General features: G+C 40.7%; 1 protein-coding gene across 1 annotated transcript in view; it reads right to left on the bottom strand.

Moving 5' to 3' along the window:
- Nucleotides 1–362: 362 nt before the first annotated feature.
- SDC2 (syndecan 2) overlaps nucleotides 363–27735 on the bottom strand; it is a 96967-nt gene continuing 69594 nt past the window's right edge. The window contains exons 2-5 of the mRNA XM_039526938.1: nucleotides 16804–16915; nucleotides 6473–6606; nucleotides 3171–3315; nucleotides 363–1672 (exon numbers count right to left, since the gene is read on the bottom strand). Coding sequence (XP_039382872.1) covers nucleotides 1509–1672; nucleotides 3171–3315; nucleotides 6473–6606; nucleotides 16804–16915 — 555 coding nt within the window. The 3' untranslated portion in view covers nucleotides 363–1508. The remainder of the gene's footprint in view (nucleotides 1673–3170; nucleotides 3316–6472; nucleotides 6607–16803; nucleotides 16916–27735) is intronic.

Here is a 27735-nt window from a genome sequence, read left to right as displayed (position 1 = left end):
TTTTCTCTTCTACTTGGAATATGTCTGTCTTCTCATATAAAAATATTCCACTTCTCAATTCTCCTTCTGGAGTCTGAGTTGAATCAAGCTGAGGTCCTCCAAAGATGGAATAGAAGAATGAATAAAGAAATTATATCCATAATAAATGAAACACTGTGTAGTCCTTTGAGTTCTACAACCTGAAATTAAATTTGCAGAAAGTATATGTCTGTGCCAATGCTGCCATTGTATATAATGCAAAGACTGAAATCCTCATAATTAACAGGCAAGTTCCAAGCATGTACACAAAGAAACATTGAGTGTGCCACTTCTGAATCTCTGTTCAAAGCATGAGCCTCATCAATAACTTTTCTTGGTCTTGGTTTCCAAAGAACATCCTCCAAGATTTATTAGACATAATTTGTGATATTAAACATAACCAAGTAGGAATAAGATGAAAAAAAGTACAAAAGTATAGGACTATGAAATTTCAGTATTAGGCCACATGATTTATTCAGTAGTGTTTATGTTCCCAAATTACAATTTATGTCTATCCATGTAAGACTACAAAAGTTACCACTAGAATTGTCTGTGCTTATAAAATACCAACATTTTCTTTTACTGTTATATATTCATTAACACCAGTCTGCGACGAGTTACATAGAATCATAGGCACTTCAAAGGCTTTAAAAGACGTTTACAACTTAAATGTATTTTTAAGAACAAAAGTTGATATTTAAACCCCTACTTGTAACTTCAAATTGCAAGAAATTAACAAATACAGTGGCCATAGAAATCTGCAGCAACTTCTCAGAATACTGTTAGAGTCTTTGGGTTTGCTTAGGCTTGTAAGTAGCTTACTTCAAATCTTCCTTAAAGATTTGTTTAGTAAGGATATGACTATACAGTTTGTAGTAATAATCCAATTTTACACATTAATTTGCTGTTACAAATTTCACTGAAGCTACAGTTACATTGAGAAACAATGCAAAGTGTAAAATTGATATTCGGACACAAATTTATACAAAGTGGAGATTAAAGTTTACATAGCTGAAAAATTACATTTACACTAAAAGTTACTGTTATCTGAATTATCCGCAGACAAATTGCACCATTACAACTACAAAAAGGCATTTTTTGGAAACAGATAAATTAATGAAATAAAAACTAACTTGTAAGATCAATCTGAGACATGCTGACAAAAATTAAACAACTTTCATTGAGCCATAGGATAAAACAATCATTTTCATTATTTTATATTTATGCATAAAGTTTTAAAAATGATTCAGTGAACATCAATGGTTTTATAAAATAATGCTTTACCACTGTTATTCACAGAACACGGCAAAAGTTAAGTTTTAATTTTACATTTTTTTAAAGGAATACATGAAAAGTTTTAAATACAATGGGATTTTATCATAAAGGTGCCATAATGGCTCTTTAAAGAAAAAAGATCTTCATTATTCTATGCAAAAGCTTTATTTAAAAGAGTTCAGTGATCTCATAAATAGAGACACTAAGTAGGAATTTTATGCATAAAACTCCTTAGTAGGTGCCTTTTGATAGGCAGCACTGGATGGTTTACGTTCACCAAGGTCATAGCTGCCTTCATCCTTCTTCCTCATGCGATATACCAACAGCAAGATAAGGAAAATTGCGAAGAGAAAGCCAATAACTCCACCTGCAATAACAGCTGCAATAAAATGAACAAACATTCACAATATGCCAAAATAAGACCCATAGCTCCACATTTGTTTTCCGGTACACAAAATATTTACTAGTTATTTGCTATCCTTTTAAAATTTAAAAAACTGGCTCCAATTAAGTGATTATCTTGATTGGCTTTTTTATGAAATCATTGTAAATAGATTTTTAAACAGAAAAACATTTCAATAAAGAGTTTTGTTTAAAAGTCAAAGACACAATATGGCCCATAGTTCTAAAGAAATTAAAAAGTACAGCTCAAAGTAGTAATAGTTTTAGTTAACAAAAAGTTAATAATGCTCTCAGAGCATAATCAACAACACGATCAAATATAACCATAAAATCTTAACTGCTTCTGAACTTACTTTTAACAAAGGGAAGTAACTTTTCTAACATTAAAATTACATATAATTTACTCTTGATTACTATTCTGTTTTACCAAGGAAGAAATTGATTCATGCCACGTCTCCTTCAGTCTGTTACTCCATGACCTAAGCCTTAAATACATATCCTGATGATAAACCTTGTATCCCTTTCATGTAGCCCAAAAAGGAGGACATTTCATTTGTCATGTATTCGTCAGCGCACACAAGCTAACAATTCCAACGACACTTATAAAATCTGAGTATTTCCACTGGATATGCTATGTCAATGCTAGTTTTCTTTTATCCAAACCCCTTGAGCTTCAGGGAAATTCAGATCCAGAATTTTATGGCTTGAGCTCACTTCTACGGCTCAAGCACACTCTTTTGGGATATGCCACAAAAAATAAATGCACTTCCAGAACAGTTTGGATGCCAAATTTCAATGGATAGGAGGATTTCACAGTTATAAATTCCTGGAATCAGTGCCGATTATAAGAAAAACAGTACAGCTATACTAGTGTGACACTATCTGGTTCTGCTCTGCTATAAGCTACACAAAATGAGGGGACAGCTTGTGTCTCCCTGGTCCACACATGGAGATGACCCTCCATACACAGACATCCCTGCTTCTCCGTGGAAAGAGAGGTTGCAGCTTCCTCCATGACATCATCTCCCCTGTCCCCAAAACAGCACTCAAGAGGGATAGAGACTGCCAGGAAAAGGGACTGAAGGTCAGGCAGGTTGGGCATAGATCTTTGCCCTACAAGTTATTATGGAAATCCAAGTTCAAATTGCAATTCTCCCTTTCTGGGTTGTGAAAACTAAGAATCCCCAGGAGGAAGCACTGAACTTCTGGGAGATGGAATACCTTGGAAATAATTGGCAAAAGGGCAGGCTGTAGATAAAATAACTCTGGACGAAGCCCATCTAATTCTCCACAAAGGAATAGTGGCTGCTCTGCAGAAATGTATAATCCTCAGGGACCCCATAGCAATGTGGAGGGTAACAACCCAGAGGCAATATGAATTTTGATGTTTATATTATTCTGCAGGTAACATCTTTGTATTTTCTACATTTTTTCCTATTACCTTGTAAAATAGTCCTGAACTAGCTGCTCCTTACCTGCAAGTACTTCTGTTCTCTGAAAGAGGTTTTCTGAGTGCTTCTCAGTAAATACATCAGCGTCATCACCTGCGTCATTCTTATTTTTGTTAGCGTTAGAGTTAGTGTTCTGAATTTTCTCTGTCTCATCAATTTCTTCAGGTGACTACAATACATTTAAAAAAGCAATGATCACATTACAAAAATATACATTTCTGCACTTTGAATGATACTTCTTTAACCTAGGTAGTCAGAAAATCATATCTAAACATGCACATTCCAACACAAAAACAAAGTAGGGAAGCAGTAGTAAATTTATATAAAACTGATACAGTCATCATGATGTTGAAACATGAAACCTGTACCTATGAGATCTGTGCAATTATATTTTCCACATCTGTAAAAGTGCATTGAGTTAAGTCACAAGATGAAAAGTCCTAAATGCCAGTAGAATTACTAAACATAAAAAACTAAGGTCAATGAAAATGCTACATCTGTTCAGTGGCCACACCACTGCGAGATCAACATTCAGCATCTATATTGCTTTGATTCTCATACATCATTCCCCTGGATAGGTTATCCTGATGAAACCAATCAAAAAAAAAATGCAGTTTCACTGATAAGCCAGTTAGGAGGGACAGCTAACCGCAGGGAAAGTCAAGTAAAAATATAGCAGGATTTACAGACAGTACAGAATTTGGCAGAAATCAATACAGTGTGATTTAATAAAGATAGATGAATGTGTTTTACATGGGGAGAGAATATTATGCACGTGTATGAAACAAGAGAATGAAGATTAGCACACAAAAAATGATTATATGCTGATAAACAACTCATGGGTGTGTAAATATCAGTCCCCCAGCATAATAATAGTGATAATGTTGTAACAAAATGTATCAAAGATATGCAAGACCAAAGAATCATTAGTCCTCTTTGTAGAACACCTGTGAAGTTACTTCTGACATTCTACAGGCAGTTTTAGGTTCCACCTTACAGTAAAATTTAAAAGAATCCAAAAAAGGCAACAAGTGATTAAAGGTGTAGAAAACAAGATTTATGAAGAGAGAACAGAGTCTGTACAGTTTAGAGAAAAGACCGCGTCTTTATGATCATTCCTCATGTATTACTTAGGCTAGCAAGAAGGAAGTAGTAGTCAAAGCACATTTTTAAAAAAGCAGCTAAGGTCTAAAATGAAGCAAAAGGGCAGAATAATTAATAATCGCTATCATAGTGAGGTCAATGAGACCTCATTAAGAAGATTGTGGAGTCACCATTACTGGAGACTGACACAGCAAACAAGATTATTATATATTTATTACTTGTATCATCATAGCACCTAAGAGCCCTAGTCATGGACCACTGAGCTAATGTGATTCTGCAGAAAGCTATGAGTAATATTCTGCAAGGATATAGGGACACAGACTAGATCATTAAAGAGGACCTTGTTTTCGTAGCATTTAATTAATACTAAGCCTCAACTGATAATTAGTGGTACTGTGCTCTCTGCTGCTTTCAGGGTGAGCCATCCTCTTTTCATTGAGTGATAGGGAGCAAATTAATCTTTCCCTCAGATTTAGAAGTCTGACTGCTAGTCTGTCTTTGGAATGGATCTATAACCGGAAAGATCAGCATATAAAGATCAGTCTTCTCTATTCACATTAATACACCAATAAAGGAAGATCAAGTTTCTGGTCCTCTTCTGAGCCCCTTCACAGAACCATCTCTCCCTTCCCTGCTTTTCTCTATATCACACAGTCTCCACGTCAATATTTTAATACTAAGTGCAATTATCTCTTTCCAAGAGTATTTTCCACATTGCTTTCAATATTTTTTAAATTTTATTATCCATACACAAAACACCAAGCACAGCAATAAGCTATTAAAACATTAGCAAAAATCTTCTCAATGTACAGAAACTAAGTGAACTGGTTATTTTACTATTTTCCTAAAAGCTGTATATGTGATCAGCTCTTCTTTTTTGAAAGAAACATTCATACTCAAAGCTTCTGCCCCATAGTTTAATAAGCACTGGATTCAGCATACCCAAGCATACCTATTAAAAATGGCTTTAATTACCTTATTTTTGCATGCCCTTCTTTATATTTTATTTTACATTTTTCTCCCTCTAAACAAAGAATAATATAGTCCTTATGTAAACTGACAGCCTTCACAACCAAAGGGAAAGCTGCTCAAAAGTGACTAGACATACCTTGAAAAGGGTCTGAATTACAGAGAGCATGTGCTCTGCAAATCAGACCCTTTTCAAGGTATGTTAAGTTAGGCACCCAAGAGTCACTAGCCAGTTTGGAAAATATTGACCAAAGCTGACTCCCCAGCCACAGACCAATAGCATGGGCAGCAACAGCACAAACTTCCCCAGAGTACTCGGCCAACAAGTCTCTGACCTAAAAGACCATCTCTAAGCACAAAGGAGCAGTTCTTGTCATAAGCATTCAATCCTGGCATCTCTGGTACTTGTGTCAGCATGTGTCTCACTTATAACAGTATCAGAGGGGTAGCCGTGTTAGCCTGGATCTGTAAAAGCGGCAAAGAGTTCTGTGGCACCTTATAGACTAACAAATGTATTGGAGCATGAGCTTTCGTGGGTGAATACCCACTTCATCAGATGACATGCATCTGACGAAGTGGGTATTCACCCACGAAAGCTCATGCTCCAATACGTTTTAGTCTATAAAGTGCCACAGAACTCTTTGCCACTTACAATAGTGGTTCTGTGATGTGAATACCTGCCAACCATTCTTTTAAACATTGTCATCTACACTGTTTTCTATCTGTGTGCCAATGGAATCAGAGAACAACATAGTAAGCATCGCAAAATACCATGTTAGAATTTTAAGGATGGTATTTTCCTCAAGAGAAACCTGGAGAAAAGCACAAAGCATACCACAAAAACAAACAAAATTATCCTTTTTTATCGGCGAGTGGGGGGAGGCAGCTTAATACGTGGCTTATTTAGCAACCCTTTTGGAGACATAATGAAGGGTTAAGACTATATTGCATGTTCACATATACCTATGTGTTCATGAGATGATGTGCTGTCCTGGGTTCGATCCTCTCTTCTTGGAAGTGAAATCTAGAGTTGGTACACTGGTTCTATACTGGGAATTAGAAGCTCTATGGCCAGCTCTACATTTGATTTAACAGAGTGTAGAAATATTAGATAAGGTTTTTATGATTATTATAGGCATAACCATTCATCAAGTATATTTTCAAATAACCTTTTAAGGCATACATAATTATGTTTGATTAAAACCATGTAAAAAGTATTACTGTGCTGCAGTAAAAAGTAACTGCCCACAAACCTTAGTTTGTGCAGGAATCTTGGTCTGTGTTTTCAGTGTAGTTGTCTCAGCTTTAGGTGCATCACTAGTTGACGGTATCTTTGGAAGTGTTCTAGACGTTGCTATCACTGTATTACCTTCATCATCTTCAGCTCCTAAAACAAAACAATGATGTTCAGGAAATTTCTGCACGAAAATCATTCATACGCATTACATTTTAACTGTAGTAGAGTTCCAACCAAAAAAATAAATGTTCTGCCCATGATCATTCATAACAACCTTGCTTTGCCACAAAACCTTTGAGATAAACTGCTACAATCCACTGTAGTTACCAAAATGTTTCTGACATTCTCTGTGTCAGCTACCAGGCTTTTAGAGTTTAAAACCCTCTGAACATTTTTTTTTAAAAAAGAAGAGAGCTTTCAGAATACAGCTATAGAATACAGGATGTAAAAGTTTGAATGAGAAGATAGGTCATCCCAGAATGACTTCTTGGCAGATAGATGAACTGACTGATAACCTGAAAGTCATCGGGAAGTTTGGATCCCATGACCAAGGACTCTTTGGATTCAGCATTGTAAGGAACGGTTTCACACTGTAATTAAGCAAAAGGGTACTGGATTCAAGAAAAGCAAAAGTGAAGAAATTAAAAAAAAATCTAACTTGCAATGTAGTATATTAAAATCCACCACTGTGAAAGAATGTTAAGGGAATTCTAAAACACCCTAATTTAGGCATAGACAATTCCTCTGAAAAAGACTGCATGAAATTAGTTGTCAATATGGGGCTTCATGAAGGACTGGTCAAATATTTGAAAACAATATCCTGTAAAGAAAAAGAAGAGGGGAAAAGCATCCAATAAGAAAAGGTATCCACACTTACCTAAAAAATTCCCTTCTTGAAATAATAAGGTCTATAGATACATTACAATGAGTACTTCAGTCTGCTTGCAGCTTGAGGGCAGAATTAGGCCTGTAATGCACTAGCAGCAGGGGACTGTCCCACCCCCGAAGGTCCCTCCAATTAAGAAAACTTCCGTAGCTAAATTAATTCCAATTTCTACTTACTTAAATTACAGAATGTGATAAATACACTTTGAGAAATACATTCCTATTACAACTATAGTAAATTCCACCTAATGATAACAAACACAAATCCTCGGACATCAATTTCCATCTCTATTCTGGATGATCCATTTGTCTCCAGCATGGGCTGGATATGTGGACCTCATTACTAAAAAGAAAGGAATTTTTCAGGTAAGCATTGATGTATTTTCATAATCTTCTTTGTGCTAAGGTCCGCAGATCTGTTATGATGGTATTTTCGTAGTAGTGTGCCTCCAGGGTGGGAAGCAGGATCATCCTTTAAATATGGACACCCAAAACAAGGTAGATTATATAAAAATATCTTCTTCCTCTCTCCCTGGTACTAATGCCCGGAGAAGACTTCTGTCCAGAGAAAGACATTGACTAAGATTGGATGGTCAATATGCACAATTTGGTTACCTAGTTGCTGTCTAGCAGATCTCAATACAGGAAACATGACTCTTTTGCCTTGAAACTGTCAGTGCTCCTAAGGAGTGAACTTTCATGCTTAACTGGAGGAATATTTCCTGATTTTACTTATGGAATGAATGCTAGGATACCTGTGAGGACTACTTATCTGAATTAACAGTACAATACTGGGTCTCATTAGAGAAAGCTCCCAAATTCAACTACCTCTCCCCCCATCTGATTGGAAATAGCAGTCATCAGAAGGCCTGCTCTAATGGATAGGAAGTGTGACAACACTGTCTGCCTGGGTTTCATCTGAGTAGTGCGCTAATGGAACAGAATGAAGTTGTTCTCTATGGCGTGATAGGAATGGAATAAGGTTGATTCCCTAAGGAACCTGACAGTGGTCCGGGTATGCTCCCCACTCTAGGAGGAATGTATCAATCACCAGAGTCTTGGAGGGGAGAATTAAGGGAATAGTACTCCTTTCCAGTTCAGTGAGGAAAGGGCTTTGGGAGGAACTTGCATAGATACTTCATACAAGATGATGTCTGCTTGGTAGTTCACCAATTTCAGCCAGTTTTACACACAACGTAGATGTAGTCTGGCATGCTGCATGATGAACATACAGGAAGCCACACATCCAAAGAGACTTGAGTGAATTCTCACCAACATGCGTGGTTGATTCGGCAGCTGGCAGATGAGCATGGTCATGTGTTTAAATCTGTCTGGTGACAGGTAAGCTCCGGCTGTTGTGGAGTTTGTCACTACCCCTATAAACTCTAATCTATATGTAGGGTTGTGACCATGGTGCCTGGATGGGCCACGCTGAAAATGCCAACTCAGGGCAGACTGCAAGAAATAGGGCAGACAATTCCCAAGACTGGTGATTTATTCTATAATTAGATTTACCAAGCCAGTAACAAAACAGCTTCTGTAATACCACACTGGTTAACCAGAAGCTAATTACAGTCCCCTTTAGGCAATCCAGCCTTTGGAGCCTATCTAAACATCTAAATATAATACAGTGAGGGGTTAGTAAAAATTTTATTCGCCATACTTAAATTTCTACCAATCCCAAAGGACCAGATACATTGCGCACCAGGTCAATGAATATTTCAGATCTCATCCAAATACATACTTTCAGCCAATCTTTATTAACTAAATTGAAGATTTATTAATAAAAGAAAAAAAGAGTTCTATATGGTTAAGAGATCAATATACATACAAATGTGTGTAAAGTCCTTAGGTCAGTTTCACAGCAGAGATGGTGAGGTTGCTGATTTGTAAAAGTCTTTCTGGAATCAATTCTAAAGTTTAGAATCCAATAGGCAGTCCAGGTATAGAGTTTGTTAAAGTTCTTCCATGAGAATTCCAGGGTACACCTGGAGGCCTCAATTTTAAGGTTTAGACTTTCCTCATTAAAGTTTAAGATGACCTGAGATAAAAAGGATCAGGCCCAAAGTTTCCTTTACAGTTGAAGCAAGCTGGGTGCTCACAGGTAACCACCACATGGGCTTTGATGAAAGTGAACCGACAGTTTGATCTCTATTCAATGGGTTCTTTCTCAAACAATACAGTTAACAATAGCTATTCAAACTATTAAGACAGTTCACAAGTAGTTTACTATGTGGAATTACAAGCTTCCAGGAGCGATTAGGACAATATTCTGACACCACAAGTTCTGACACCCCTTTTGATCTCCGAGTCAATAGTCAGAGGTGGTGTCCAAATTGAGGTTGGGGGGAGGAGTGAAGGTTCTGTAGACTGGTAGTAGCACAACTCTCAACCAGCCTGACAAAAGGGGTGCTTGGAAATGGTCACTGATGTAGAGGCCTGAGGTCTTCTCCTTTGAAAGCATTGCCATCTCTTTGGAGGCTCGGTGGACCTCTGGTGGTAGAAAGTACTGGGGGATGGTCTCTGCCTAGAACATGCTTCCTTGCTTCCTTCTAGGAGTTGCTGTAAATTCTCCTTGTGAATGCAGAATAGCCTGGGAGTCCTTCAATAAGTGAAGAGAGTCATCCATCTTTCAGTTAAAAAGAGTTCAGAGCCCTCAAAGGGGAGGTCTTCAATCGGCTACCTGATGCCAAGATGTTCTCCTCAGGACAATGAAGGCTGCCATGGACCACAGTGCATATAAAGAGGCTTGCAGACACATTTTAGCTATCTACTGCCCCTCAGAAATCAGGAACTTGAATTCCTCAGGCTCTTGAGGCAGCCTGTCAGCAAACGCAGCTTTTCTGCCAGTTGAGATACTCATACCTTGCAAAGAGGGCTTGGTAGCTAGCAATTCTTAATTTGAAACCAGCTGATGGACCGCTCTTGCTGCCAGGACTTTTGGGCTCTTTATCTTTTGGTGTCAACTTTGTTTCCTTCTTGGGCTGCTTCAAGGGAACCTGGCACAGGGTGGGTTTTACAGCTGGTTGGAAAATGCTGAGTTGTTGTAGTGAAATGTGTTGCCAAATCTATTACAGATGCAATGAAAATTTTGCCAAAATACAAGCAGGATATCCACTGGAAGCCTACCCGCATTTCAGGGTCTGCAGCTCCAGCAGGAAGCCTGCTAGCCCTCTGGACCCCAATCTGCAACCAGGGCTCCATGGGAGCAGGAAGCCTGAGGTCTGTCCATTCTCATCTTGTTCACTACCTTTAATGTTCGGGGCACTGGGAGAAATGTATACAAAAATCCTTTCATCCAAGGTAAGAGGAAGGCATCTTCTAGTGTGTGAAGGCCCCTTCACCCCCTTGAACAAAACTTCTTGTTGGTGATGGTGGTGAAGAGGTCCACCTCTGAAATGAATAATGGTAATGTTATGGTAATGGTTGGGGGTGGCTGAATACAGTGGATGCCTGCACAGATGTTGCAAGAATCCTTCTACCAGCTGAGGGAATCTTTCATATGATGAGAGAATGAAACCTGTCTGTCTAGACTGTTTGTTCGGTAGACTGTTTTTGGTCACTCATGGAAACAAAGGCATAATCTTGCATGTCTTGTTACAAAGCTGCAAGCTGTCATGTACTCCAAATGTTGGGAGACATTTTCTCACGAAGATTTGTGGGCTCATTTGAATCCTAAGGTCAGAACCTGATAGTGTCATGAACCTGTCCATGGGAAGGTAGGCCCTGGCTGTTATAGCATCTAGAGATGCCTCTATGGATTCTATTCTCTGCACAGGAGCCAATATAGACTTCTCAATATGGAGCTTGAGACCTAGCCTGAGGCTGCCTGTATAGCTGAAAGAACGTTGTCATAGCACTGTTCCTTCATCAGTCAATTGTCAAGGTATGTAAAGACTATCACCACAGGACAAAGAGAAGTGGTGACCACTGCCCAAACTCTCGAAAATACTCTCAGAGCAGAGATAAACCCAAATGGGAGAACCCAGTACTGGAACTGATCCTGGCCTATCACAAAATGAAGGAATCATATCAGAGATGGGTGAATCAAGATATGGAAATACACGTCCTGCAGATCAAGGGCTGAAAACCAAGTCCCTAGCTCCAATGAAGGGACTATAGCTGCAAGAGCGATCATCCTGAACTTCTGTGCTCTCATAAAGTTGTTTAGATCTAAAACAGGTCTCCACCCTCCATTCATCTTTGGGACCAGGAAGTACTTCGAGTAAGATCCCTTTCGCTGTGCTGAGCAGGAACTGGTTCTAAGGCTCCTGTGCACAGAAGTGATTTGATTTCCTGTGTCAACAAGTGATCATAAGAGGGATCCCTGAAGAGGGACAGGGAAATGGGTGGAGTGGACGAAGGGAGGTAAAAAGAATGGAGTAGCCTGATTTTATAATCTCCAAGACCTGTTTGTCAGTAGTAATTTGCCCAAGAAGGAAGGTGGAGAACTGTTGCACCTGGAAGCCCAAAAAGTAAAGACAATTCAGACCCTCAACCAGCCTGTCAAAACTGGTGTTTTGACAATGATGAAGGCTGTGTGGTTAGGCCAGATATAGCGGTGGTTCTCTCTCTCTGGAATCTAGGTTCTCTCTTCCTTGGAGGCTCTGTACATCTTTGAAACACAGGGAACTGGACAAGGTGGGATCTCTGGGCTGTTTGCGATCTACTATATCTCAGTTTATTTATATCTATGTAGATCCCGAGAGGTCGCAAGGTGGTCCTGGAGTCCTTCAAAGTATATAGAGACTTGTCCACAAAGTTTCAAGCCATCAAAGGGAAGGTCCTCAACTGTATTTTTGGATCTCCCTGGGGAACTCAGAGAGCTGGACTTCCTTGCCCACTGCATGACAACTGGCATGGAGATGGAACAAGTGGCAGTGTCAGCAGCATACATGGAAGCCTGTAAGGCCATTCTAGTTAGCAGCTGACATTCTGCTATAATGTACTGAAAATGCTCATGATGCTCAGTTAGAAGGTGTTCAATAAATGACTGAAACTTAGAGTACTTGGTGGATATACTAGGCCATTAGAGCCTACTAATTAGCAATCGTAAACTGCAGGGTCACTAAGGAGTAGCTCTTATGTCCAAAAAAGTCAAGGCATTTTTGCTCCTTGTCATACAGCATTGACTTAGTGTGATGCTGCCTTCCAAGTTTATTGACAATTTCAATGACCAATAAAGTTAGGAGAAGGGTGGGAAAATAATTCAGAATCCTTGGTTGGGACACAGTATTTTTTATCAGCCCTCTGACAAGTGGGTGATATTGTTGCTGGAATTTGCCAGATAGTCTTGGCAGGATCCAAAAATGCCTCATTAAATGGGCAGGGTAACTTGAGCAGACAATGCTGCCTGTAAAATATCCAGCAGCTTGTGGTATGACTCCTTGACCTCTTCTAGGGGTATCTGCCACCTGTTTCACGAAGTCTTGAATTGCTTAAAGTCATTAGCCAGGGAGAGTGGGAGATTCACGACAGCCTCTTCAGGAGCAGATGAGGCGATATCAGTCTGCAGCCTGACCTCATCTGTTCTAGACTCCTGCTCCTCAAATGTTTCCTTCTACTGTTCAGGTAACTGAGGAGAAAGAGATAGGAAGGGGACTGTCAGTCTCTACAGTTCCAGCAAGCGAGGCTAGACTCTCTAGAGAATCGTTGACAGACAGCCTGTCAAGGGTCACAATATGGCCATTGAGGGGACCACATGGCATAAGGGGTGGCATCCATGGCTGCTCATACACCGAGGAAGGCCTTCATAATGTCTCCCCCCGAGCATCATCTCTTTCTTTGTAGATGTCAGAAAGAGGTGAAGAGGAGAACCCTGCTCAGATATTTCAGAGAGGTCATTATCATCATCCATAGGAGGAGCTTCACTAGAAAATGGTGGTGAATCAGGCAGTACCAGAGAAAGGTGCAGTTCTGGTGATTGTGCAGATCTCAGTACCAAAAAGGGCTTGGTATCCATCAATAGGGGAGACTCCAGTTCCTTTGACACAGATAGGTCCTCTCAGAGTACCTACATTCCAGTGGTACCAGATGAACTAATGGTATCACGGTGAAAGTCTATTTAGGTAGGTCTCTGGAAGACGAAGCAGATGGTATGCTTTGAGGCAAAAATAGGCTGAGGTGGCCACTTAGCCCTCTGCAGTACCAAGGGCCCCACTATTTTGGGTACCAGAGGCTGGAGTATGTCTATCAGTACTGGCTTGCTGAGAGCAGACTGTGTCTCCCTAATGCCTTGATCATGTCCTGACAGTACCAAAGATGTTTTAGCTACTGGAGTGTGGCTGGAGCCATGGCTTTTAGAGGAGCCCAGAGACTTGGCTATGTCATCTGTCCCAGAGGAGCCTGAAGACTCAGTGGTACTGGGCTGAGAACCTAAAGGCTCAGAGATGGTCAACTTATGAGGAGAGGTGAGGGTTCTTTATGAGGAGATCCAGAGTTCCTTTTCTTAGAGCCCCTTTCAGAAATCTCTAAAGTTTTTCCTTTAGAAGGTCTAAGGGAATGTTGAGCTGAGGAGCTGAGGAAAAAAACCTTTGAACCCTGGTGATCCTGGCATACTTCCCCATGAAGTGGGTGGGGACAGAGAATTGAAAGGACAAAAAATCCCCCAAAACAATGCTCTATAAAAACTAACACTAACTATAAAACACTAAACTAATCTAAACTCTAACGCTAACATACTAGCCCAGGTAAGCTTGACTGACAAAAGCGGTTATGCTGAATGCTCCATCTCAAGCCAAGGTGGCTGAAAAGGAACAGAGGGCAATTCACCCATGCAGCCCTATATAGCCTGAATGCAGTGCACAAGGATGTGTAGAGTGCATGCATGGGCTGAACAGGCACTGACACTGAAAATCTCCAATTAAAGGTGCACGGCATACATACACACCTGAATGGAGTATCCATAGGGCCACTACTCAAAGAACTTTTCAGCACCTTGGATAGCAACAGCAACTCTGGCTCTGTTGTAATCTGCAGATCCCATGGTACGGTGTATGATCTCAGAACAGAGACAGCGTGCTAAAATAAGTGGTGCAGAGGTCAATGGTGCGCAAGTAGTCAACACCAAATGTGATGGTGCTATGGCACATGGTGACAAATGAGATGTTGATAATGGAGGTAGTTATATTCAGTACCCAAGACAATACTGGAAGTCCAGTATTGTGCTCCTTCAGGCCTCCAGTGATACCCATTTCAGTCCTTGAAGTCCACTCTTCTTGGGTTGATCAGCTGAAAGGGATCTGTCCTTGTGGTTTTCATAGGAGCATGCTGCCCTAACAGAATCCATAGGAGGACAGGTTTAGAAGTAGCAATTCAAGAGCTAGCTGATCTGGAGCTCACTGGGTATTTTCTGGACTTGGTCCTCATTGGCCAGGGAAGGGTCCTGCCCATCCAGTGCTGATGTGGGTTGCATAGATCTGTCCTGTAGGAACTTAAGGGAAGCTTTCCCTGATCTTAGTGTCCTTTCTTTTTAGTATCCAAAAGGCCTCAAAACAGATCTCTCAGTCTGTACCTGCAACTTTATAAAGAAAAATTATCACTAGTAGATTTTAGATGTTTAATTCTCTGATCTGCAGGAGCAATCAAATACTTAGACATTTTATTTATGCACCCATTTTATTTATGCACCCAATTACATTTTATTTATGCACCCAATTATTTCTACTTGCAAAAATGGGGCAGAAAAGGAGAGGCAGTTTTTAATACTGTCATGAAGATAGTCACACATATTGAAGCAAACATTGAACAAAATTAGACTTCCTAAAATATTCTTTTTTTAAAAAGTTGCCTGTCCTAGCAACCTGTGAGCATGAACACCAAAGAAAGAAACTGCAGAAATTTCAAGGTGGACTGGCTACTGCAGTAGCAAGTGTGCATTAAGCAAAGTTCTTCTTTTACCTGAGTCTGGATCAGGTACAAAGGGTAAACATCCACGTACTGTATCTATACTCAGTGCTGTCGAGAAGTATGAAAGCATATAACTAGAGTTGATAGTTCACCCTACAACTCACCAGGACAACAGAAAGATGGGGAAGAAAATCCGTGTAAAAAACTCTGATTTTATTTGTACCTTGAATTAGCAATGGATATTCTCCAGGAAAGTTTACTGCCTAACATGGAATCAAAGTATTTACCATGTACTTCCCTCTCTGCACCACGAATGGTAATATAAGCTGCTCTCACATACCACCAGGTTTACTACTGGGCTGGGCCAAAGTCTGTGTGAGGGGATGCTTCTCCCCAGCCACGTAAGCAGTAGAGCTCTTATCCATGCATACACTTTGGAAAGAGTTCAAGAGGACCAGGTTTTCCGTTAGCTTGCTTGCCAACCATGATCAAGCATGGCCATATGCTACTGCAGTGCTTCAGGAAGAGAGGGAAAGCAGGCATTAAGCGGCTCAACCCCAAAAGCAAGGCAAAAATTTTAGTTCAGGTCCAACTAAATTAACAGATAAAATGTACCACAATGTAACATTTAGGTCTTGTTTCAGTGTGAATCCAACACTTTATTTTCTAAAGATCCTAGAAGCTTTGGATCAGGAAGGCCTGTCTATCTCAACTATAGCTTTGGAAACAGAGCAAGACTAGCAGGCTCTTCAGCAGGAGAGGCACAATTCTTGGCCAGTGCTCAACAAGTACGAGTTCTGACCCTAAAATAGCCAACAGGCTAAGACCCTCTGTCGGATTTGTGGATCTTACTGTGCTGAAGAACATAAATGACATGGGTCCCCAAAACTGATCTCCATAGTACCCCACTTGGATCACCACTCTGTTGCTGGCCTTTCAACCAGTCTCCAATTCATGTGATGAAATTTATATACTTGACACTTAAATCAACTTGTAAAGAAATTGGGTGAGTGTCACTATACAGAACACCTTAACTGAAATCCAAATATAAATATATTCATTGCATTTCTTCTATCCACTAAATTGATGTACTTACATCAGAAAAAGCTATCAGATTTGTTTGGTAATATCTAGACTTCTATTAAAAAGATGTAAGTAGATTTATTAACAATATTTATCTGAATGTGTGTGTGTACAAGAAAAATAAGACTGGATTAAACTAGTATCCTGCTACAAACATTTAATATCAAAGATTAGGATATCCAATTAGAAATCATATCTGCCCATGGGGGAGAGAATACCTGCCCAAATTTCTACTTTCTACACTCTAGAAAGCTCAGCACACTATAGACGAGATGCAGGGAAATTCAGTAAAATGATACAGCTATTGGACAAACTGAGTAGTAAAAGCATAAGAACATGACGTTAATAGATAGGGGATAAATCTGGAGAGATGCTCAGCACAATGCATGTATAGAGCCAAGTGCCCTGGACTCCTGACTAAAGCAATAATTTCAAGGTGATGAACAGCTTTCAGGTTTAGATAGACATTCTTATACTTACTGAAGAAAAAAGTTACAATGTAATGAAAAAGTGTAGAGAGACATGTCTTACCTGAGCCGGACCCAGAAGAATAATCGTCATCATCAATTGGATATACACCTGATGCTTCTTCAACAGAGCTATTGTCGAGATACAGGTCTTTATCAGAGGTCAATTCTGCTCTCTGGAAAATAAGTAAGACCGAACCATTAAAAAGGTAGCTATTTATATAATGCAATGTTTTCCTCACTTTTATTCTTATTTCCAAAGCTGATGTTGGAACACCAATTGTATATATTCCCAGAATCGTAGAAGTGTAGGACTGGAAGGGACTCCTGTACTCAAGGCAGGACTATGTAATAACTAGACCATTCCTGATAGGTGTCTGTCTAACCTGTTCTTAAAAACTTCCAATGATGGTCATTCCACAACCTCCCTAGGTTAGAAAGGTTTCCAGTTAGAACGACAGGTTAAAATCAGCAAGATTAATTGCACCTAGAAATACTGAGTAAGACAGTGTTTTCATGGACCATTATGATCTTTGTGGTTAGACAAGAACTGTGCCTACAGAATTATTCTCAGACAAGAGGCTCCAATTCCTGAAGTACCATGTCTTTCTTAAATACTGATTGCCAATTACAAACTGAAATTACACATCACTGTGAATCACTGGAAAGTATTATGCAAAAAAGGCGTAATGCAAAGCTAAGTCATGTAGCTTAATTCCAGAGTCTGTTGCTCCAATCTGCGCCTGAACATTTTCCTTTGGAGTTTATTTTAGGCTAAAAGATAATTATCTAGCCACTTTAGTCCAAAAGTACTTGATTGATCCCTCTTGAACTACTGGGTAACAGAAAGCAAAAAGCAGACACACTGCCGTGCTTCTCTTCTGCTGGAAGCCAAAAATCTTTTAATAGTCTCATACAAATTTTTTTAGGACTGTTTTTGGAAAACTGTGAAGGATACATTTTGGATTTATTTATTTTAAGGTGACTTTTGGCAACTGATCCCCCTTCCAATCTACCAAGCACCCTTTTGGCACAGTTACCTACTTTGTTACAAATTGATCTTCAGTTTGAGCTAAAATATCAAAATCAGCCTCCTAGAAGAAAGTGCAAAGGCCACCCTGACATGGCACAAGGATCCTTTTAGAGTAGGAGGAATCAAAACCTTGGCCTATGCCCCTACTCTTTCTTGGATGAAAATGGACCTAAGATTTGAGAATGTGACTGAATCTAGCTCTTCTCAGGATTCTTTTTACTGAGGTGGTTTTTTTTAGGTAAACTGTCTACATCAGGGAACATATCCTCTGATGAATGTTCAGAGGCACTAGACCTACCTGACACTTCTTCTGGAGGATCTAGGCTAGAAGAGTGCTATCTTTCCTCTCCCCCTTCCTGGAAGAAAAGTGTTGTACTGGGCTCAAACAAGAACCATGGATTGCAACTTTTATCTGTGGAATTTGCAAATTAATAAGTGCTTAAATATGGCTTGAGTAACAAAGAATCCTGTGGCACCTTATAGACTAACAGACGTTCTGCAGCATGCTTTGGTGGTGAAATACCACTTCTTTCAGATGCAGTGGTGTGGATTTTTAGGTTTATATATGCATAGCAGAAAGCAAGCTAGAGATAAGAGAGAGATCAACTCAGGGTTCATGAGGGAGGATGAGGCTGTTTCTGCAGTTGAGTGAGGGATCTTTGAAGTCTGGTCCTGAAGTTTTTGCTGGGATGGCCACCTTTAAGATCTGCTATTGTGTGGGGCCAGGAAGTGTTCTCCTACAGGTTTTTGTGTTTTCTTGGGTTTGTCTTGCAGTAGGAGCTTCTGGGTACCACTGGCTCTCTGTTGATCTCTCTCTTATTTCCTCGTCGGTACTCATCAATGTAGCGTAGGTAGAGAAGGGCGTGAGTGGATGGGAGCTGAGAGTTTTTTGTCAGGTCCATAAAAAATAAAATATATTGGGGGGGCCATGGGCCGCCCATAAAGCGCGGTGCCACTGATGGATATATATTCAGAGCCAGACGTGTACCCAGAAGCCTCCTACTGCAAGACAAACAAAAGAAAAAAACCAACAGGACACTGGCATCACATACAGTCCCCCCCTAAAAAAACCCCAGCGACCTGCCAACCTGAAGGCAGGGCCCTCATCCTCCCTGCCAACCTGAACAGGGCTCATCCTCCTCTGATTGAACTAACCTCTCTTCTAGCTTGCTTCTCTTTGCTTATATATACTGCCCCCCTGAAATTTCCACCACTTCCAAGAAGAAAGTATTCACCACCACCATGCTAAAGCTCAGCTGTTAGTCTAAATATGGCTTGTAGAAGACCTATTCTCAGCAGCCCCTTTCATTAAATGGCATTTGCTTAAAGCTGCATTAGCCAAGTGTATACGGTGGAGGAAACAGATGTCCTACAACCACAAGAGTTCCTTTGTTGCAAGATGTCTCTGGGAAAGTCACCAGCCTGCCATTATCCTAGATGACAAGGTGTGGGGGGAGTAAGAATCAGTTGAAGCTGCATCTCATATAAAGGAATGAGTCTCTGTCACAAGACAAACATTCTGCTACTGATATGATTGCCAAAGAGGAACAGATCTGTTTTCCTATGCCTTTCTTTTTGATTTTTCAGCCATACCATAGTATGAAATACAAAAACGACTCAGCACAATGTAATGAATGACAACATTTGATTGTGTGAGTAGCAGAATGGAGAATGAGAAATAATGGAAGGTTCAGCTCATCAAAGCTCCAAAGCATCTTGAAAAACATCAGCATGTCCTGCCTGTTCTGGCTCCTGCTAGAGACAGCTTGAGTGATAATCCAGCTGTCCATAAACAGAAGCCACCATTCTTCAATCTTAGAGAAAAGTGGCAGCGTATTTCAAGAAAAATTGCTGCCAATGACTATGACTAAGACTAAGCAGCAACTAATCCTGCTGCAGAAAATATACACAGTATTTATAAAAAAAATAATCAGAAAGTGTAAAAATCCAACAGCATCAAATTGAGAATACTTAAAGATTCACCTGTAACGGTATTACATGGCAAATGTTGCCATAGAAATCAGTTTCTTCTCAAAACAAACAGGTGAGAAACACAAACACAACACTAGAGAGGATGGGAATTGGTTTGTATAAAATAAGAAACAACCCAAACTTGTGCCCAGAACTTTTAATGTTAGAAAAAGCTTGGGTAACTATTTTCATTTTTTATTCCCCACTTCATTTCCTGGTTCTGGCTGAAATCAGAAGCAAAAATAGTTCAATTCTGCAAGAAAAGCTGTTCTGCTGATACTTCTAGCCTCATTGGAAGCAGGAAATACTGAAAGTCAATCACGAAAGCTTATTCTGATGAGATTTCCTGCCCAATTCCGCAGACCCCATCCAATGTTATATAAAACATCCAAACATTTGAGTGCTTTGCCAACCAAATCTTCTAATTACCATATGGCTTCCCCCACCTCCTGGAATGATATTTTGGCTGTCAATATTTTGAGGACTAGTACAGCTAGAAGCTAAAGCTTTATAACATCTGAATGCAGAGAAGATGGAAAAAAGCAAGATAGTATTCAGCAGCAATTTTAACTTCATTATATTTTATTCTGCTAGTGATAGAAATGCCAGTCTAAAGCACCTTATAAATACTCAGCATTGTGACAGGGTATACAAATCCTACACCAGGCCAGAAGGGGTTAAAGACAGAAGTGGGCCCAGGTAGCCCCATCCCTTCAGCCCTGCCAAGCATGCGCCAACTGGGTTGAAAAAGGAGTAGCCATGCTCAGAAGTGGGCAGCTGGGGAGGAGGACAGACCTGCCCTGAAGGCTCCTGACATGAGCACCGGAGAAGCCTCCCTGAGGGAGTAAGGCAATTTGCCGAGCACGGCTGTGGCTGACAGTTTGGTTACCTTTTCTTTTTCACCTTCACCTTAGCTGGGACTGAAAGCGAGGAGAGAAAAGCAGCGATGGGTAGTGACCCTGGAAGGTAACTCAGAGGGCACCTTCAGCGGCCAGAGAGGTGAACTGGGTGGGCCTGGGCTCCCATACCTCTGCCCCCATGACAGGAGGGGCTCAAACCACCTATCCACCTCACCGCACTTCTGAATAGAGGACCAGGACTGTAAGATCAACCCACCGGAAGGAGGTACTAAGTACACTAATCACTGGGCCACCTAACTCACCCAGGACTCAGTTATAAGCACCTTGATATTCAAGTATTTGTGGATGAGCACCAATAACTTCACAACAAGTAAGCTTTTGTAAGTACTGGTTCTAGACCAGATCACTCAAAGAAAAAAATGGGTTTCCCACAATACTACTACACACTATATTAGTGCTTGCATCCGACCAAGTGGGCATTCACCCACGAAAGCTCATGCTGCAAAACGTCTGTTAGTCTATAAGGTGCCACAGGATTCTTTGCTGCTTTTACACTATATTAGGTTTCAGGGAGTCCCAACTACTTTACATCAAATTCTGTGATGAATGGGCCTGCAACTTGTTTTGAATGAGGAAAGAGATTCTTGATCCAGCCACTGTTACCCATTCAAACAATTCTTCTCTAATATAAAACTTTGGAAGGACATTACCCTAGTGTCAACTCTGGGGCCCTATGATCTCAAGTCAAGGAACACAGTGCATTAGATTTTCTAAAAGTGGACTGGCTATTTGTAGGAAGAGGATACAGAGCAGGATAGGGGTCACTTACTAGACCACCATAATATAAATGGTTTCCTCTGATCACATGGCTACCTGTATAGTTATATGCATCATGCTCAGAATTCAAACACAGAAAACATTAATTTTTAAATTTCAATACCTAGCAAAACAGTGTAGCCACTAACATCAAGGTTAGACTTAGTGAAAATAGGACAGCTTTAAAGTTAAAATAATTTTTCCAGGGGCCTATATGCCTTAGATACTTCACGTGACCAAAATAAATGTCAAGTGCAGAAGCAGCAATGATCTCACAGGTTTGTTTCATGCAGTGAAGGCCTCTTATTGCAGAGTTGTACTATCCAAATCTCACTAGTCCTTTAAAAGTTTGTCCATTGTAACTATTTCCTTGGCTAGTATTTGAAACAATTGTTGACCCCTGACCTGATCTTGGAGAGTTTGCAATTTTCGGTAAAATATAATCCATCTGCTAAGCACACTTACAGAAATAATAATGGAAATTATTGATGCTATAACATGTAGAAGAAAAAAAATGTACGTATAGGGGGCTGTGACTTGACTTGATCAGATATGATCCCAGATGTATGTGGGTGGAATGGGAAGAGGTATATAAAAAGGTTGTCAAGACCAGGTGTGACACTGGGATGGTGACACAGAACCACCAGGTAGGAAGCCTGGCCCAGCACCTTCCTCTTAGGGTGATCTCCTCTTAAATTTTACTTCCATCTTTGTTTCTAGTGGTCTCCATAAAGTGGTAAGTATGCACAGTAAGTATGAACAATCCAGAAAACCACTTTATTGTACTTATCTGATTCTTATACTTATCTACATTTTTATTATTTCACTTATATTTGTCTGTATTAAGTTGTTACCACCACTTACATTTACATTCCAAGGATACATGCTACAAAATCCTGTGGTCTAAATAATTAAACACATTACAAACCAATGATCATTGGAGCCCATTCTGGTCATTGAATAAACTGGAACACATCTAAAACTAGTGACTGTATCATAGATTAACATCATCTATGTACTAGATCAGTGGTGGCTTACCTGTGGCTTACCAGGGTAATCTGCTGGTGGGCCGTGAGACAGTTTGTCTACATGGACCGTCCGCAGAGACGGCCGCCCGCAGCACCCAGGGGCTGCGGTTTGCCGTTCCCAGCCAATGGGAGCTGCAGATGGTCAATGTAAACAAGCTGTCTCGTGGCCCAACAGCGGATTACCCTGACGGGCCGCATGTGGCCCACGGGCTGCAGGCTGCCCACCACTGTACTAGATACGTCTGTTCTAAACACATGTTGAGTTTGTAAATCTGAAAGTCGTTAGTTCATTATAAATCACTACAAATTATTTTATTGGAATGAATAAATAAATAGAAACATAAATAATTATATTTTATTGGAATCAGATTGTGGCCGATAACTATTTGATAAAAAGCCTCTTCCTGTCCCCAATACAAAGAAGAGAAAGTAAAAACGGTTTTCTGGTTCATTGTTTCTCTTGTAGAATACTCATTTATCAAAATTAGGGCTGTAAAGTTTGAAAGAAAGCTCTTCAAAGCAATGGAAAGAGGATGAAAGGAGGATAAAGCGTCATTAGAAATGAAAAACATTTCCTACTTATCCTAATAGACATTCTACAATATTGTTGTTGCAGACAGTTTTCCCCATGTATTGAAGGTAGGCAACAGCTCTGTTTGATTGCTAATGTCTTAGAACATTTAAAGCACGTTGAACTTTGAGTGCTATGGCAGTGAGCAAGTATGACGCATGGTGGGAAAAACTATTATTTACAGATGCACTCAAATTTCTGTTCTCCTTTTTTGGTATAACTACTTGATATAGAATTTGAAGCTTGTAGCAACATTAATTAATGATTTATTGCTGCTCCTCTTTGCAGACTGAAGTGCTTTATATGTAATCCCATATGACCACAGGCAAAACAGATTTAAGAAGTGATGTTATGTCACCATCTCCAAGTCACACGCTAGAAAGATGCAGGTATTACAGTCATATTTCTAACCGTACTATGTCACTCTCTGTGAGAAAAAAAAATGACAACAGACTTTAGGCCATCTGGGTCTGCCCTCTACATGCTTGTATATAATAAGTAATTTTGTGAAACCAATTAAAACTTAGGTACTGTGCATTGTCTGGTATTTGGGAGAGACACAGGGAACATGCTCATCTGAAAACGAGGACCAATACAGAAAAACCCAAAGCAGGGCTGAAGAGAAACCCACAGAAAGGCTGGCAAAAATATAGTGCATAAGAGAAAACTCTTACCTCTCGGACTGCAGGAGAAAAAGACATGGGTCTGTGGCTGCCAAACTGAACAGTGCCCAAATCCTAGGTCCCTTAATCGTGGATCTCAGGGAATTTGTATGGTTTATCTTTCTGCACAGTTTTCCAGAGCTCCCTCCTCACGGCAGTACAGCTAATTCACTGGCCAGGTTTCAGTCCTCCACCCTCAAGAGTGCACTAACCCCAATCTCCTCTAGGAGGAATAAAAGTCATGGTTTTGACAAAACATTGCAGAGAACAGAATTGTTAAGGCCAAGTCTACACTACAAAGTTACATCGGTATAACTATGTCACTCAAGGGTGTGAAAAAAAACCAACACACTCCTGAGCAATGCAGTTATACCAACCTAGCCCCTGGTGCAGACAGCGCTACGTCAACAGCAGAGCTTCTCCTGTCACCATAGTCACTGCCTCTCGCAGAGGGCATAGCAGTGTCTTCACTAAAGCGCTACAGAAGCACAGCTGCACTGGAGCAGTGCAGCTTTTTAAGTGTAGACTGTGTTCCACCTCAAAGTGTAGAGCAGTGGTTCTCAAACTTTCATACTGGTGACCCCTTCCACATAGCAAGTCTCTGAGTATGACCCCTCCCCTCCTTATATAAAACACTTTTAATATATTTAATACCATTATAAATGCTGGAGGTGAAGCGGGGTTTGGGGTGGAGGCTGGCAGCTCGCGACCCCCCCATGTAATAACCTCGCGACCCCCGGAGGGGTCCCGACCCCCAGTTTGAGAACCCCTGGTGTAGAGCTTTCCCAAGCATTCCCTCTAGAAGTACCCTCTCCCTGGCTTTGCCCCGCCAAAACTTCCCACATTAGGCACTGTTCTCAGAGACAGGCTTCTGCTGGCTCTAGGGTGACAAACTGTCCCTGCACTTTAAGGAGCTTCCCTTAATGCCTAAAGTTTCACAATCCATATCCAATGAGTAGTTACAAAGCAGCTTTTGATTAGAAAAAAGTGTTCTGTTTACTAGCCGTATTTAGGCAAATGATTATACCTTGCATTTGTATCAAATGCCTGATTTTGAACCATTAATGAGGTGGTGTCCATTAAAAGTAACTTTGTTCTGTCCATACAGATGCCTTTATTTCCTTGAAATGTTGGTGGCACTGTAGCTGGCTCAGGCATAAGGGAGAGGAATACCACAGAAAATGATCTCCTCCGAAGATCTTTGCTCCAGACACAGTGAAATTTATTGAGCATTCACTCCCCTCCACATTGTAGGGCAGAGGAAACAAAGGCCCAGGACATCTGTCTGAAAAATGTCTCTTAAAGGGGATGAATTGCCCTCAAAAATCTAATTAGAATTCATTTCTTCATCTTCCAAACAGTTTGGTTACCACTTGAACCTAAAGTATTGACAGATTGTAAGATCCTTAAGACAGGGACATCTTTGAATGTCTTGCACTGTGCTTAGCACAATGGGGTCTTGCTCTTGACGGCCAGGGGGGAAGAGAAGCATCTTTGGGTTTGTATTGCAATATTTTACTAGTACGATAAACAAGGTATTTAAGTATGCCATACTGGAGATTCCATTGTTTTTCCCTTGGTCAAGCTATTCGACCTCTCTACATAACTGGCCAAGCACTGGAATAGCTACAAGAAGGCTGCTCTGGGGAACTGCCTGCAGAATTGTGGTCATAGTCAGATATTCTTTCTATAGCAGTGAGCCAAGGATTTGAAAGCTACAGGTCTTACAGTCATAGAAATTTGCCCATATCATACAGAAGCTTGCATCTGCACTTACTGTACCCCTGCTGCGGTTATTATCCACCAGTTTTACCTAATAAATGCGTTATAAATAGCCTAATAAAACTTTTCAATTAATTTTCTGTGCCAGCGCTACTACATACACCGGACCCTCGCTAGAACGCGCGTCTATATAGCGCGAATTCGCATATAACGCGGTCACGGCCATAGATCCCAAATTTAATTACTTTAATTGCAATTCATTTTAACGAGGTCCCCATGTTAATGCAGTACCGTGCGTGGATCCCAAATCCCGTATTCTAGCGAGGGTCCGGTGTATTTCTGTGCAAAGAGTGAAACACTGTCCTGTGATAGGAACTAGTACTGAATTTATTAGGCTGTCTCAGTTCTTGTGATTAGACAAGAAGTTTTGACTTAACGACAGAGTGAAGAGCTTATTTTAAAAGTGCTTTAAAATGGAGGCCAGTTGCAGCTCTTCCTTAGGTAAGCATGAAACAATAACTACTCAGCATTTGTATGTCCATCAGCCCTAGAACTGTAACTCTGGTATTTGCCTGTGGCAATGAGCGCACAGCCTTGGTGCTGAAAGAAGTATTTTGGACTAACGGCTTGTTTGGCTCTCTCGTCCAGAGTTACTATATTGTCCAGAAAATATGCCAGAAAGATTATTCATGCTCATTGTTTCTAATGTAGAACTTCCTGATGCTGCATAAAAACTATAGCTTCAAGCCCTGAATCTCTCACTGCAGATAAAGAAACAGTATGACTGTCTCTGGCTGCTGAAAAAACCATGGAGCCCAAAATAAAGAGAATTACTGAAAGCCAATTGCACTCCAGGTGGTAAAAGGAAAAGACAAAAGATATAGGAGTCAGATAGGAAATATAAAAGCTGGACCAAATCTCTCAATCCAGTCTGAATGATCACAAGACAGTGTGTAAACTGGTACTTCCGTTTTGTTTTGAAGATATACACAGAAAAAACAATAGAACCAGTTGCCAGATTGTTTTTAGCAACTAGAAGTATAATTGCTAAAGGCAGAATTAATACAGAACAAAGCATTACTGTCACAGAAGTGTTTTCAGTCTGATGGCTCAAATTAAAAACACAGCAACAAAAGCACCTTGGGCACTTAAGGGGAAATTTTTCAAAGGCACAAAGGGCAGTGCCTTTGAAAATCTCCCCCTAATGTATAACTACTGATATAACTTATATAATGACAGAACTTAAAGAGACCATATTTATCCATGATTATATGAAAATTGTTCTTCTAATATGAAAGTTCACAGATCCTGAAAGGAGGTTTTTGACCTGTTTTGGGAGCAGAGCTAGATCTGCATCGAAGACAGAAAGGGGCATCCCCTCCAACCACTGACAATCTGCCCAGCATGAGGTAACTTCCATTGTTAAAGCCACTGTATTCCTCTGCAGCAAGAAACCAAAACAGCTAGAAGTGAAGCTGTGCGTCACTCAGGGCATGGCTACACTTGCAAATGAAGAGCACTGCGAGTTAAACCCGCCTTTGTAAAGCACAGTAGGGAAAGCGCTGCAGTCCGTCCACACTGACAGCCGCAAGCGCACTGGCATGGCCACATTTGCAGCACTTGCAGTGGCATTAGGAGCAGTGCATTATGGGCAGCTATCCCAGCATGCAAGTGGCTGCAACATGCTTTTCAAATGGGGGGTGGGGTGGGGTAGAGTGTGACAGGGAGTGTGTTGTGTGTATGTGGGGGGAGAGAGAGTGGGTTTTTGGGGTGCTGAGAGTGTGTGTCAGCATGCTGTCTTGTAAGTTCAGACCCCCCTCTCCTGCCCCAGCCTCTCTCTCACTCACTCAAAGCAATCAGTAAATGTTTGCTTTTTCCTTGGAGCTGATAAGCAGCCGGCTTCTCCGAAAGGGCATTTCCGCATTCCTGCAGCTGATTTCACAATGAGAAGAGTAGCCACTTGACATAAGGGGATTATGGGATGTTTCCAGAGGTTGATCACAGTGCAGTAACGCAACACCTCGTTCATACTGGTGCCATAGTGCTCCAGTGGGGGCGCAGCAAACATTATTCCACTCGCCAAGGTGGAGTACCAGCAGCGCTGTAGCTGCGGAGTCAAAGCGTTCTACGTGCCTTGCCAGTGTGGGCAGGGAGTGAGCTAGGGCACCCGGGGCTGCTTTATTGCGCTGTAATTCGCACGTGTAGCCAAGGCCTTAGATTTAGGGCATGTCTACACTTGCCATTTAAAGCAGAAAAAGTCTTTTTTTTTTGCACAAAAACCACAGGCGCTTGTAAGATTACTCCCTTCTCTTCAAGTGCCAATATATATTTAT

Source organism: Mauremys reevesii, linkage group 2 (assembly GCF_016161935.1).
Source record: "Mauremys reevesii isolate NIE-2019 linkage group 2, ASM1616193v1, whole genome shotgun sequence".
NCBI classification, from domain to species: domain Eukaryota; kingdom Metazoa; phylum Chordata; order Testudines; family Geoemydidae; genus Mauremys; species Mauremys reevesii.
This window is presented reverse-complemented; position numbering and strand designations above follow the sequence as displayed.